The sequence below is a fragment of the Peromyscus leucopus genome, chromosome X (assembly GCF_004664715.2).
Source record: "Peromyscus leucopus breed LL Stock chromosome X, UCI_PerLeu_2.1, whole genome shotgun sequence".
Lineage (NCBI taxonomy): Eukaryota > Metazoa > Chordata > Mammalia > Rodentia > Cricetidae > Peromyscus > Peromyscus leucopus.
The window spans coordinates 3391256-3404556 of record NC_051083.1 but is presented as its reverse complement, the minus strand read 5'-3'; the positions used below and the strand labels follow the sequence as shown (position 1 = coordinate 3404556).

General features: G+C 63.3%; 2 protein-coding genes across 2 annotated transcripts; one reads left to right on the top strand and one right to left on the bottom strand.

The window, feature by feature from the left end:
• Positions 1-210: 210 nt before the first annotated feature.
• Positions 211-9299, bottom strand: LOC114689427 (steryl-sulfatase-like). The gene is given in 9 exon segments (XM_037199169.1): positions 211-1265; positions 1267-1514; positions 2385-2506; positions 3007-3166; positions 3977-4114; positions 5477-5613; positions 6570-6993; positions 9180-9239; positions 9242-9299. Coding segments are annotated over 9 exon segments (1485 nt in total). The 3' UTR covers positions 211-1127.
• A 2410-nt stretch (positions 9300-11709) lies between these two features.
• Positions 11710-12606, top strand: LOC119086643 (NADH-quinone oxidoreductase subunit I 2-like). The gene is made up of 2 exons (XM_037199131.1): positions 11710-11926; positions 12344-12606. Exons 1-2 carry the CDS (start codon positions 11831-11833, stop codon positions 12509-12511), a joined length of 264 nt encoding a protein of 87 aa, XP_037055026.1. The 5' UTR covers positions 11710-11830; the 3' UTR covers positions 12512-12606.
• The last annotated feature ends 695 nt before the right edge of the window (positions 12607-13301 follow it).

Genomic DNA, 13301 nt, shown 5'->3' with positions numbered 1-13301 from the left:
ACGGCACGCGCGTCTCAGGGCCCCCCGATCACGCGTGTGTGCGCGGGGTCCACGCGCGTCTCCGCGTTCACATTCGTCTCGGGCTCGCGCGGGTCACGCGTGTGCGTGGCGTGGGTTTGGGGTCCCGCACGAGCCCGTCCTTCATGTTCAAATACTGAGTGTGGCGAAGCAGCAGGGGGCACACGCGTGTGCACAAAAGTAACACGCACACACGCGTCCTTCATGTGTATCCAGAAATGTCCACATGGGCGAGGCCTGGGCGGGTTGGGGTTACACGCGTGACGCCGGGGACCGTCCTCGGCCTCCGCGGGGGGGTGAGGTTCGCGTGAGGTCATGCGTGCAACCCGAGCACAGTTATTATGAGTTTTGTTCGCGTGTTCGTGTGTCATTAGCGTGTTTTGGGGTCGTGGTCGCCGGGGGAGGGTCGGGGCCAGGGTCACGCGTGTCCGTGGTCCCTTGTTGGCCTCTAGGGGGTGTCATGTGTGCTCATGCATTTGACCCCAGCCCAGATATCACGTGTTTTGCACGCATCTTGTCGTGATCATGGAATGTTCTTGGCGCGTTTTGGGGTCCTGGTTGCCAGGGGAGGGTCGGTGACGGGGTCACGCATGTCCAGGGTCCATCCTTGGCCTCCAGGGGGTGTCATGTGTGGTCACGCGTGAGACTGAAGCCCGGAGATCACGCGTCTTGCACGCATGTTGTCGTGTTTTGGGGTCGCAGTTGCTCAGGGAGGGTCGGGGCCGGGGTCACGCATGTTTGTGGACTGTCTTTGGCCTCCACGGGTCTCATCTGGTCACGCGTGCACCCTGACCCCGGAAATCATGCGTATTGCACGCGTGTTGTCGTCTTCTTGGCATGTTTCTGGCATGTTTTGGGGTCGCGCTCGCCAGGATCAGGTCGGGGCCGGGGCCACGTGTGTCCTTGGCCTACCTGGGGGGTCTCATCTGGTCACACGTGCACCCCGACCCCGGATATCACGCGGATTGTACGTGTGTTTTCCTATTATTTGCATGTTCTTAGCATGTTCTTGGCATGTTCTTAGCATGTTCTTGGCATGTTTTGGCGCCGCGCTCGCCCGGTTCGGGTCCGACCCGGGTCCACGCGTGTCCGGGGCCCCCCCCCAACCGTCAGCGCCCGCGCCCCGCCCCGCCGTCCTCGTCGCCCGCGCAGTGGCACGCCAGGGCGGAGGGGGCGGAGCGGCAGCAGAGCTGCAGCCACGGCTTCCACACGAGGTTGGCGGGCGAGAGCTGGTCGGGCACGGCGGGGGTCGAGCGTGCGGGCGTGGGCGCGGACGGCGCGGGCCACGGCGGCCATGACGGCGTGGTAGCGGGGCTCGGCGGCCGGGGTCAGGGGCCGGCGCTCGCCGGGGTCGCGCGAGAGGTCGAAGAGCAGCGGGGGGTCGTGGCGCGTGACGTGGTCGCCGTGGCAGAAGCAGACGTGCGTGGAGAAGCAGCCGTTGGCGCCCGCGGGGTCGAACTTGGGCGTGAAGAAGAAGGCCTTCCACACGGCCGTGTCTGCGGGAGGGCGGGGGTGTGTGGTCACGCGTGGGACACGCTGAGAACATGCCATAGACGTGCGAGCACGCATGTGACACGCCAACTACATGTAACATGCGAGTGACACGCTAACGTGTCAACATGTAACACATCAAACCTGCGTGTGTCATGTATGTACGTGCGGACATGCGTGGGACACGCGAAAATGTCAACGTGCGACACATCACACACGCGTGGGTGGCGGAAACTTGCGCGCGAGGCTGGGGTGGGGCGGGTGGTCATGCGTGGGGGATGGATGGACGCGTGCACACGCGTGTGACATGCTAACAACATGTCATAGACATGCGAGCACGCGTGAGACACGCAGACACGTTCACGTGCAACGTATGAAACAAGCGTGGGTGACGGACAAGCGAACAACACGCGTGTGACACCAAGCACGCCCACACGCAGCACATCAAACACGCATGCGTGGCGGACACAATAACATGTGTGGCGAGTGCTAACTAAGCGTGTTCGTGGTGTGTGCGGTGTGTGTGCTGCGTGCGAAGAATGTCCTAAGTGTGTGTATTAGGCATGTGCGGGCCGTGTTCAGAGCCTACGGCGTGGTGTAAGCGTGTGCTAGACGTATGCTAAGTATGTTGTATGATTTGTTGCATGATTTGAGCGTGTCCTAGGCATGTGTGAGGCGTGTGCTAAGTGTGTTCTAAGCCTAAAGCATGATGCAAGCATGTCCTCGCACGTTGTGTGACTTGCTGCATGATTTAAGCGTGACGTAAGCGTGTGTTATGCGTGTTGTGTGATTTGTTTCATGATTTAAGCGTGCATTAGGCGTGCCCTAAGCGTGTCGCATGTCCCAGGCGTGTCCCCGCATGCGTGCGCGCTCACCGTTGGGCGGCCGCCAGCGCACGGCGTTGAGGTAGGCGTTGCAGTAGTGGAACAGGAACTCGTGCGCCGACCGCGTGGTCCGGCCCCGCAGCAGCGGCATCAGGTCGCGCCCGTCAATCACCCTGGGGGGGGCGGGGCCGTGGGGAGAGGGGAGAAAAAACATGAGAAAAACACGGACACACGCGTGTGCGCGGGGCGGGGTCCCGGGCACGGCTGTCAATCACCCTGAGAGCCCGCCCACAGGAAGTCAGGCCCTCCAGCTGTCAGTCATCCAGGCCAGACACAGGAAGTCCCGCCCCCTCCCAGGAAAAATAAATAAAAAATAAAAATAACAGAACACGCGTGTGCAAAATCCCGGCCACGCGTGTTCACGGGACGGGCGCACACGCATGTGCACGTGTCGGGTCCAAAACTGGGCTGTCCATCACCCCACGCACCCACCGACCCGCCCACAGGAAGTCCCGCCCCCAAGGGGCAAAAAAAGTTAAAAAAAATAAAAATAATATAACACGCGTGTGCAATCCAAGTCACGCGTGTTCACTGGACGGCCGCACACACGTGCTCCCCCGAGGCCCCGCCCCCTGCCCCGGAGGCCCCGCCCCCACTCACCCCGCCCACTCACCGGTCCGGGGGGAGCCCGGCCCCCGCCAGGGCGGCCACGGTGGGGAAGACGTCCATGTTGCTCGTGGGCTCCGCGACCTCCGACCCCGCGGGGAGCATCATGGGGAAGCGCACGAGGCCCGGCACGCGGATGCCGCCCTCCCAGTTGTTGGCCTTGCCGCCTGGGGCACGTGCGAAAACACGGAAAAAACACGAGAAAAACATGAGAAAAACACGGGATCACACGCATGTGTGCGTGGGAACACGCGTGCACGCATGGATCCGTGCACCGGCGGACATTCCCACACGCGTGAGGGACACGCGACACGGAAAAAACACGAGAAAAACGCGAAAAACACGGAAAAAACACGAGAAAAACGTGATCATTCGCAAGTGCGTACAAGAACACGCGTGTATGCATGGATTCGTGCATTTTTGGACCGTGCACACGCGTGTGCGGCCACCGGCACCGGCCCCGCACGCCGCACCCTGATCTGAACCACACGTGTGCACGGCGAACTCACGGGTGCATCGAGGTCCATCAGTGTCCGGGCACACGCGTGTGCGTGTCGTCATTCGCCGTGGTCCACCAAGCCCATGGCGTCCGTCACGCACGGAAAAACACGTTTGATCATGCGAACACGCGTGTGCGCTTGCAAATAGGTAAACCTGTCCATGTTGCTCACGCGTGTGCGCGTGTAAACCTGTCGACCGGGCCCACGCGTGGCTCCCGCCCACCCTCACCCTGCTCAACCCGTCATCCAAACCCCGCAGTTGCCATGTGTAACACACGGAATCTCACGCTTGCACACATGTAAGCATGTGTAAGCATGTGTAAGCGCGTGTAAGCGTGTGTAAGCGCGTGTAAGCGTGTGTAAGCGCGTGTAAGCGCGTGTAAGCGCGTGTAAGCGTGTGTAAGCGTGTGTAAGCGTGTGTAAGCGCGTGTGAGCGCGTGTGAGCGCGTGTGTAAGCGTGTCCCGCGCCCCGCTCACCCCGGAAGATGCCGTTGCTGCCGCCGTGCACCTCGCCCCGCGCCGTGACCTCCTCCACGTGTGCGCCGTGGTCGGACGAGAAGTAGACGAGCGTGTGGTTGGCCAGGCCCAGGCGGTCGAGCGCGTCCAGGATCTGACCTGCGGGTGGGGGGGGGGGGTGGGGGGCACACGCGTGTGAGCGGGGACGGCGGGGCGCGGGGTGGGGGGTTTGCATACGCTGACACACGCACATGCGTGTGTGTCATGCATGCTAGTGATGGAAAAACACGACTAAGAGTGAGACCGGAAGTCCCGCCTCGGTCGCTAGGAAACCTCCATGACTGACACCGAAAACCAAGAATGAAACCGGAAGTCCCTCCTCGGTCGCTAGGAAACGCCCATGACTGACACCCCTGACCGCACATGGCCCCGGAAGTCCCTCCCGCGCCGCCCCTGAGTGACAGGCGGCCCAGGATTGCGGGCCCCGGGGCTGTTGACTTCCTGGAGAATTCCTGAGTCACTCGACGGGAACCCGGAAGTCCCGCCCTGGTCGCTAGGACACGCTCGTGATGGACACCCAGGACATAGAGCAGGACCGGAAGTCCCTCCTGAATTGCTAGGAAACCAATTTGATAAACACCATGGACCAACTGTGGGACCGGAAGTCCCTCCCCAGTCGCTAGGAAACCCTCTTGACTGACATCCCCTACCAAGAGCGAGACCGGAAGTCCCTCCCCGGTCGCTAGGCAACCCTCCTGACTGACACCCAACCCCAGAGCGGGACCGGAAGTCCCTCCCCCATTGCTAGGAAACCAATTTGATAGACACCCAGGACCAAGACCGGGACCGGAAGTCCCTCCCCGGTCGCTAGGAAACCCTCTTGACTGACACCCAGGACCAAGAACGAGACCGGAAGTCCCTCCCTAGTCGCTTGGAAACCCTTTTGACTGACACCCAACACCAGAGCGGGACCGGAAGTCCCTCCCCAGTCGCTAGGAAACCCTTTTGGCTGACACCCAACACCAGAGCGGGACCGGAAGTCCCTCCCCGGTCGCTAGGAAACCCTCCTGACTGACACCCACAACCAAGAATGAAACCGGAAGTCCCTCCCTAGTCGCTAGGAAACCCTCCTGACTGACACCCAACACCAGAGCGGGACCGGAAGTCCCTCCCCAGTCTCTAGGAAACCCTCCTGACTGACACCCCCGACCAAGTGCAAGACCGGAAGTCCCTCCCCAGTCGCTAGGAAACCCTTTTGACTGACACCGAACATCAGAGCGGGACCGGAAGTCCCTCCCCATTTGCTAGGAAACCCTCTTGAGTGACAGCCAACACCAGAGCGGGCCCGGAAGTCCCTCCCCGGTCGCTAGGCAACCCTCTTGACTGACACCCAACCCCAGAGCGGGCCTATGTGCACACACACATGCGCTAACATGCTTACACACGCGCTAACACGCTAACTACACGCTAACACACGCGTGTCACCCCGACCCCCGACCCCCGACCCCCCGCCCCGCTCACCCACGCTCCAGTCCATCTCCTCGGCCGCGTCCCCGTAGGCCCCGTGGCGGCTGCGGCGCGCGAAGTCGGCGCCGGCGAAGTGGGCCGTGTGCACGTGCAGGAAGGACACGAACAGCAGGAAGGGCGCGTGCGCGTGCCTGGGGGGGGGTCGGGGGTCATGGGGTCGGGGTCGGGGGTCACGGGGTCACACACGCGCGTGTGACCCCCGCAAACCCCCGGAAACCCCGCGTGATCCTGTGACCCTGACCGGCATCATCCCAACTCCCCCCAATGCTGATCCGTGACCCCAGACCCCGCCCCTGACCCCCGACCCCTCTCACCCCGCCCCTTGACCCCAAACTCCACCCCTTGACCCTGACCCCCGTCTCTCATCCCCCCACACCCCACCCCGGGTCATGCTAAGGCCTGGAGCGGCAACATTCCAACCCCCCGTGTGATTCTATGGCCCGGACTGACATCATTCCAACCCCCCCCCCCATGTTATCCCACGGCCCCAGACCCCACCCCTGACCTCCCAAACCCCACCCTGTGACCCCGGACCCCGTCCTCTGACCCCCACCCACCACCCCGACCCCTCAAACCCCCGATTCGCCCCCCCCCACACGATTCTATGTCGTTCCGTGACCCCGACTGGCACCATCCCAACTCCCCCAACGTTATCCTACGACCTCAAACCCCGCCCGGACCCCTCCAACCCCCTCCAACCCCACCCCTGACCCCTCAAACCCAATCCCCGGCCCCCGACTGGCACCATTCGCACCCCCCACACGATTCTATGTCGATCCGTGCCCCCAACTCGCATCATCCCAACTCCCCCAATGTTATTCCACGACCCCAAACCCCAACCCCGACCCCCAAACCCCTCAAACCCGACCCCCTACCCTTCAAACCCCACCCCTGACCCCTGAAACCCAATCCCCGGCCCCTGACTGACATCATTCCAACCCCCCACGTGATCCTATGTCATCCCGTGACTCTGACTGGCACCATCCCAACTCCCCCCAGTGTTATCCTATGACCCCAAACCCCGCCCTGTGACCCCTGACCCCCTCCTCTGACTCCCCCCGCCCCCCCCGACCCCCCGCTCACTCACCTCTCCAGGAAGCCCACGGCCTGGGCGGCCAGGCGCTGGGCCAGGCGGTCGTAGGCGGCGGGCTGCTGCGTGACCTCGAACCCGGTCATGAGGAAGCAGTTGTGGGGCCGGAAGTAGCGCAGGAAGGCCAGGAAGGCGGCGGCCAGGGCGCCCGCCAGCAGCGCCAGGGCCAGGAAGGCGGCGTGGGGCACCCGGGCCAGGCCCAGGCCCCGCAGCAGCGCCAGGGTCAGCCCCGCCGCGCACAGGGCCTGCAGCGGGGCGAAGACCAGCCAGCGGGCCCCGGGGCCGAAGACGGTGCCCGCCCCGGGCCGGCAGTCGCGCAGGTTGGTCAGGGGCGCCCCGTGGAAGAAGTCGAAGCCGTGCCGCAGCGGGTGGTGGCAGAAGTCGGCCCGGTGGCGGCAGCTCAGGCCCAGGTGCCACTTGCCTGGTCGGGGGGGGGTAGGGGAGGTCAGTGGAGGGCGCGGGGGGTGGGAATGATGCCAGTCAAGGGTCCCAGGATGCGATGGAAGGGCGTGGGGAGTTGGGATGATGCCGGTCAGGGATGTAAAATTGTGTGTGGGGGGCTGGGTGGGGGGTTGGGGGGGTCGGGGAGGTCAGTGGGGGTCAGTGGGGGTGGTAGGAGGGCGCGGGGGGTGGGAATGATGCCATTCAGGGTAAGAAAATGCCGTGGGGGAGTTGGGATGATGTCAGTCGGGGTCAGAAAATTGTGGGTGGGGGTGGGTGGGGGCCGTAGAAGGGCGTGGGGGGGTGAGAGGGGTCAGGTGGGGGTCACGGGGGGCGGTAGGAGGGCGCGGGGGGTGGGAATGGTGACGGTCGGGGTCAGAAAATAACACAGGGGAGTTGGGATGGTGCCGGTCGGGGTCAGAAAATAACGCTAGGGGGGGGAGTAGGGGGTCAGTGGGGGAGAGGGGGTCAGGTGGGGTCACAGGGGGCGGTAGGAGGGCGCGGGGGGTGGGAATGGTGACAGTCGGGGTCGGAAAACGGCGTGGGGAGTTGGGATGGTGCTGATCCCGGGTCCCAGGATGGGATGGAAGGGCGTGGGGAGTTGGGATGATGCCGGTCGGGGTCAGAAAATTGAGTATGGGGAGGGGTTGGGGTGGGGGAGGTTAGAGGGGTCAGTGGGGGGTCACAGGGGGCGGTAGGAGGGCGTGGGGGGTGGGGATGATGCCATTCGGGGTCATAGAATAGCGTGGGGAGTTGGATGATGCCGGTCGGGGTCAGAAAATTGTGGGTGGGGGGTGGGAATGGAGCCTGGGGCGGCAGGGGGTCAGTTGGGGGTCGTAGGAGGGCGTGGGGAGTTGGGATGGTGCCAGTCAGGGTCCCAGGATGACACAGGGTGACCGGGGGGGTGGGAATGATGCCACTCGGGGTCCCGGGATGACATGGAAGGGTGTGGGGGGTGGGAATGGTGCCGGTCGGGGGTCAGAAAATGGCGTGGGGGAGTGGGTGGGGGTCAGGGGGTCAGTTGGGGGGTGGGGGAGGTTACAGGGGTCAGATGGGGGTCACAGGGGGCGGTAGGAGGGCGTGGGGGGTGGGGATGATGCCATTCGGGGTCATAGAATAGCGTGGGGAGTTGGGATGATGCCGGTCGGGGTCAGAAAATTGTGGTGGGGGGTGGGAATGGAGCCTGGGGCGGCAGGGGGTCAGTTGGGGGTCGTAGGAGGGCGTGGGGAGTTGGGATGGTGCCAGTCAGGGTCCCAGGATGACACAGGGTGACCGGGGGGTGGGAATGATGCCACTCGGGGTCCCGGGATGACATGGAAGGGTGTGGGGGGTGGGAATGGTGCCGGTCGGGGGTCAGAAAATGGCGTGGGGGGAGTGGGTGGGGGTCAGGGGTCAGTTGGGGGTGGGGGGAGGTTACAGGGGTCAGATGGGGTCACGGGGGGTGGTAGGAGGCCGTGGGGGGTGGGAATGGTGCCGGTCGGGGGTCCCAGGATGACCAGGGTGACCCGGGGTGGAGTGGGGTGGGTGGGGATGATGCTGGTCGGGGTCGGGGCCGGGCGGGGTCCGACGTGACGTCACGCGGTACACGTGAGCCCCGCCCCCGGCCCTGGCCCCGCCCCTTCTCCCGACTCCACCCCCCAAAGCCCCTGACCCCGCCCCGAGCCCAGGCCCCGCCCTTTTTCCCCGGGCCACGCCCAGAGCCCCTGACTCCGCCCCCTTTCCCCGGGCCACGCCCTCTGCCGTTTCTGACCCCGCCCCTTCCTCCCGTGACCCCGCCCCCGCCCCAGGCCCCGCCCCTTCTCCCTGACTCCGCCCACAGATCCTGACTCCGCCCCAGCCCCCGCCCTTTTTTCCCCGGGCCACGCCCGCTGCATTTTCCGAACCCCGCCCCTTTCTCCCCGTCCCGACCCCTCCCCCGGCCCCGCCCCCGCCCCCGGGTGACCGCTGTGACCCCCCGTGACCCCCCGTGACCCCCCTGTGACCCCCCCCGACCCCCGTGACCCCACCTCTCACCCACCAGCCATAAAGTCGCACGGGGAGTTGGGATGGTGCCGGTCCCGGGTCCCGGGGTTGCGTCCCCAGACCCCCCGGGGTGACCCCTGACCCCGGGTGACCCCCGCGACCCCCCGCGACCCCCCGCGACCCCGCCCCGACCCCGCCACTCACCCACGAGCCCCGTGGCGTAGCCGCGCTCCTGCAGCAGCCGCGCGATGGTGACCTCGCCGGGGGGAGGCCGCCCGAGGAGGCCGCGAAGAGCAGCACGCCCACGCGGTTGTGCGACGCCATGCCTGGGGGGGCGGGCGGGGGTCAGACCGGGGTCAGCGGGGGTCAGCAAAGAGGTCACGGGGGTCAGACCGGGGTCAGCGGGGGTCAGCAGGGGTCTTATGCAAATCTATGCTAATGAGGGAGACTTATGCAAACCAGGCTTAATTTATGCAGTCCAGCCCACTGTGGTATCGTTCCTGGGATGCAAATTTATGCAAATGAGGGCGGGCGTCCATGCAGATACAGCCTGACGTATGCTAATGAAGCATGGAGTAAAGTGCTACGTTATGCAAATGAGGTCTGAGCTGCTGGCTTGCACCTGGCGTATGCTAATGAGGGGCGATTGATTGACGGCCGGGGTGTCCGGCGTATCGAACGGTTATGCTAATGAGGCCCAGAGGGCGTGGATGGGCCCCTGGCGTATGCAAATGAGCCCCGATGGCGCCCCCCCCCCGTTGGCTTTTAAAGTATGCTAATGAGGCGCGGGCAGAAATATGCTAATCAGGTTGAGTGTATTTGCATTTGCTCCCATGTATGCTAATGAGGCCTGACGTATGCCAACCAGGACCGGTCCCGGCTGGCTGCGGCTTCCGCCATGCTAATTTGGCCTGCTGCATGCAAATGGGCCCTGATTCCCTCCCGCTGGTATGCAAATGAGGCCCGGTCTAGGCTGATTGACTCCGGAATATGCTAATTGGACCTAATTTATTTGCATGTGCTGCCACGTATGCTAATGAGGCCTGGTGTATGCTAATTAGAAGGCGTCCCTGCTGGCGTCCCCAGCCGTATGCTAATGAGGCCTGGTCTACGCTCGTTCATTAAGGAATATGCTAATTAAATTACATTCAGGAGTATGCAAATGAGCTCTGACTCGCGCCCGCTCGTTTTAATATATGCAAATCAGGCCCGGTCTGACTCATCGACTCAGAAATATGCAAATTGGTGCGGGTTTCTTTGCATTTCTTCCTGCATATGCTAATGAGGCCTGGCTTATGCTAATTGGGCCTATCCGAAGCCCTCTCTGGTTCCGCGTATGCTAATGAGCTCCGTTGGGCGCCCGCTTGCTTTCCTGTATGCAAATGAGGTCCGGTCTGAGCTCAAGGACTCAGAAATATGCTAATTAGAGCTGACGTACTCGCCTTTGCTGCCGCGTATGCTAATGAGGCCCGGGGTATGCTAATTAGGACGCGTCCCCTGCCGTATGCTAATGAGGCCCGGTCTATGCTAATTGGGCCTAATGCTCGCTCGTCTTCTCCCAATCAGGCTGACGAGCTCTGACGGGCGCCCGCTTATGTTAATTTATGCAAATTAGGCCCAGTCTACCCTCGTTGACACCGGAAATATGCTAATTGGAGCTGATTGATTTGCATTTGTGCGCACGCATGCTAATCAGGCCTGGTTTACGCAACCTTGCCTCCCCGTATGCTAATGAGCTGTGATGGACGCCCGTTTATTGTAATGTATGCAAATGAGGCTGGGACTAGGCTCCCTCTCCCTGAATTATGCAAATCAGGCCCGGCTTATTTGCATTTCCCCTTCACGCATGCTAATGAGCTGTGACGGATGCCTGGTGATTTCACTATATGCAAATTAGCCAGGGCCTCCCCTCATTCACTCAGCAATATGCAAATCCGCCCCGACTCATTTGCATTTCCCCGCACGCATGCTAATGAGGCTCCCGCCCTGTGCTAACCAGGCCCGGCGTATGCTAATGTATGCTAATGCGCCCCGCCCGGCCCCGCCCTCCTGTCCAGGGCCCCAGGGCTCGGGCTGTGATGACTCTGGCGCCGCCCCCCGCCTGTCAGTCACCCGGCGGCCCGGCCCCGCCCCTGCCGCGGGGCTGTCAGTCAGGGAGGAGGGCGGAGTCCTGCCTGAGGGGCGAGGCTAATGTATGCTAATGAGCTTGGTGAGGTTCCCAGGGCTTCCTGCGGGTTGGGGCATTCTAATGTATGCAAATGAGCCGCCTCACACCCGCCCTCTCCTTATGCTAATGTATTCTGGTTTATGCTAATGAGCACCCGTTCCTCCCTGGCCTCTTGCTCTGCGTCATGGTAATGTATTCTAATGTATGCAAATGAGCCGCCGTCCAATCCCTCCGTTGCCTCTGCCCCTCCCCTTATGTTAATGTGGTCTGGTTTATGCTAATGAGCAGGACCCCCGTTTCTCCCCAGCTTTTGCCCCTCCCCTTGTGAGAACGCATGCTAATGTATGCTAATGAGACCCGCCGGCGGATGTTGGTCGATGTTAATTTATGCAAATCTCTTAAACCCCAATCCTTGCCCCTCCCCTTATGCTAATTTATTCTAATCTACGCAAATACACTCACTTCAGTCTGCTTTGGCCTGGCCTCATGCTAATGCATTCTAATTTATGCTAATGAGCCGCCAACTCTGTATGCTAATGTATTCTGATTTATGCTAATGAGTTTGGCCATCTGTTTTGCTCCGCCGTATGCTAATGCATTCTGATGTATGCTAATGAGCCGCCAACTCTGTATGCTGATGTATTCTGATTTATGCTAATGAGCCCGCCCCGCTCAGTCTCCCCTCCGTATGCTGATGTATTCTAATTTATGCAAATTCCCGCCCCCTCCACCCGCCCAGGCGACTTCTCCAACTCGGACCTCGAGGACGCGGCCGGGGGACGCGGTAAGCCACGCCCACCCGTGACGTCACCGCCCCGCCGATAACCCCGCCCACTGACGTCACCGTCCCAGACCACTGTGCCCCGCCCCAGAGATTACGTCATCGCCCGCTCATAGCCCCGCCCACCGACGTCTCCTCCCCGCCCCTGACCGCTGTGCCCCGCCCACCGATGACGTCACCGTTCCTCTGATAACCCCGCCCACTGACGTCACCTCCCCACCCCCTGACCGCTGTGCCCCGCCCACCGGTGACGTCATCGTCCCCGATGCCCCGCCCACCTATGACGTCACTAAGGGAAGGGGCCAGGGACGCCCAGGGGGAAACTGAGTCAGGGCTGCACCGAGGAGTTAGTACTGTGCACCAGCACCCACCCCGCTGTGAGTACCGAGCACAGCACCCGCCCCTTCCCTTCCCCTGCAGGCCCCGGCCGCGGCGGCGAGGGACCCCGGAGCGGGGAGCCCGACCCCGAAGGTACCGAGTACTCAGCGCACAGCACCCACTGCCGCCGCCGCCACTAACGCTGCCCCCGCACTGAGCACTAACCAAGCCCAGCACCCGGCTGACCCCGCCCGGCACCCGGAGCCCTAGGTACTAACCGCTGCGAACTAAGTATCCAGCACCCTGGGCCCTAACCAGTCACGGCGCACCGAGCACCCAGCACCCCGAGCACTGAGTCCCGAGCTTGCAGCGCCTTAGTACTGAGCCCCCGACACGCAGCACCCCGAGCGCCTCGGTACTGAGCCCCAGCACCCCGTGCACTGAGTCCCGAGCGTGCAGCGCCTTAGTACTGAGTCCCCGAGCACGCAGCACCCCGAGCGCCTCGGTACTGAGCCCCAGCACCCCGTGCACTGAGTCCTGAGCTTGCAGCGCCTCGGTACTGAGCCCCAGCGCCCTGTGTACTAAGTCCTGAGCTTGCAGCACCCCAAACACTCAGTCCTGAGCTTGCAGCACCGCAGCACTGAGCACCCAGCACCACCCTTGTGGCGGTCGCGCTGGCCCTGGCCCCGCCTCTGAGGCCCTGGCCCCGCCCCCGGCGCTGACCCGCCCCGCGCTGACCCCGCCCCCGCCCGCAGGCTCCGCCCCCAGGGCCTGGTCCCCGGCCTCGTGGCCGCCGCGCTGGCCGCGCTCGCGGGCGGCGTCTCCAGCTTCGTGGCCTATCAGAAGCGGCGGCTCTGCTTCCGGACGCGGTGAGTGACGGGCGGGGGCGGGCTTCCGGGGCGGGCTTCCCGGGGGCTCAGGGGCTCGGGAAGGACGGCAGCCCCACTTCCGGTTCCCGGCTGTCCGTCAGCGCGGGAGGAGGGACTTCCGGTGCCTGAGGGTGACGTCATCCCCACATGACCATCCCGGGCTGTCATCAGGGGGCAGGGCACTTCCTGTA

Bases quoted from the DNA above. Each gene is read 5' to 3' on its own strand.
- LOC119086643 (XM_037199131.1), top strand. From the start codon at position 11,831: ATGCTGATGTATTCTAATTTATGCAAATTCCCGCCCCCTCCACCCGCC. The intron at 11,927-12,343 runs GTAAGCCACGCC...CTTCCCCTGCAG, and splicing joins GGACGCGGCCGGGGGACGCG to GCCCCGGCCGCGGCGGCGAG.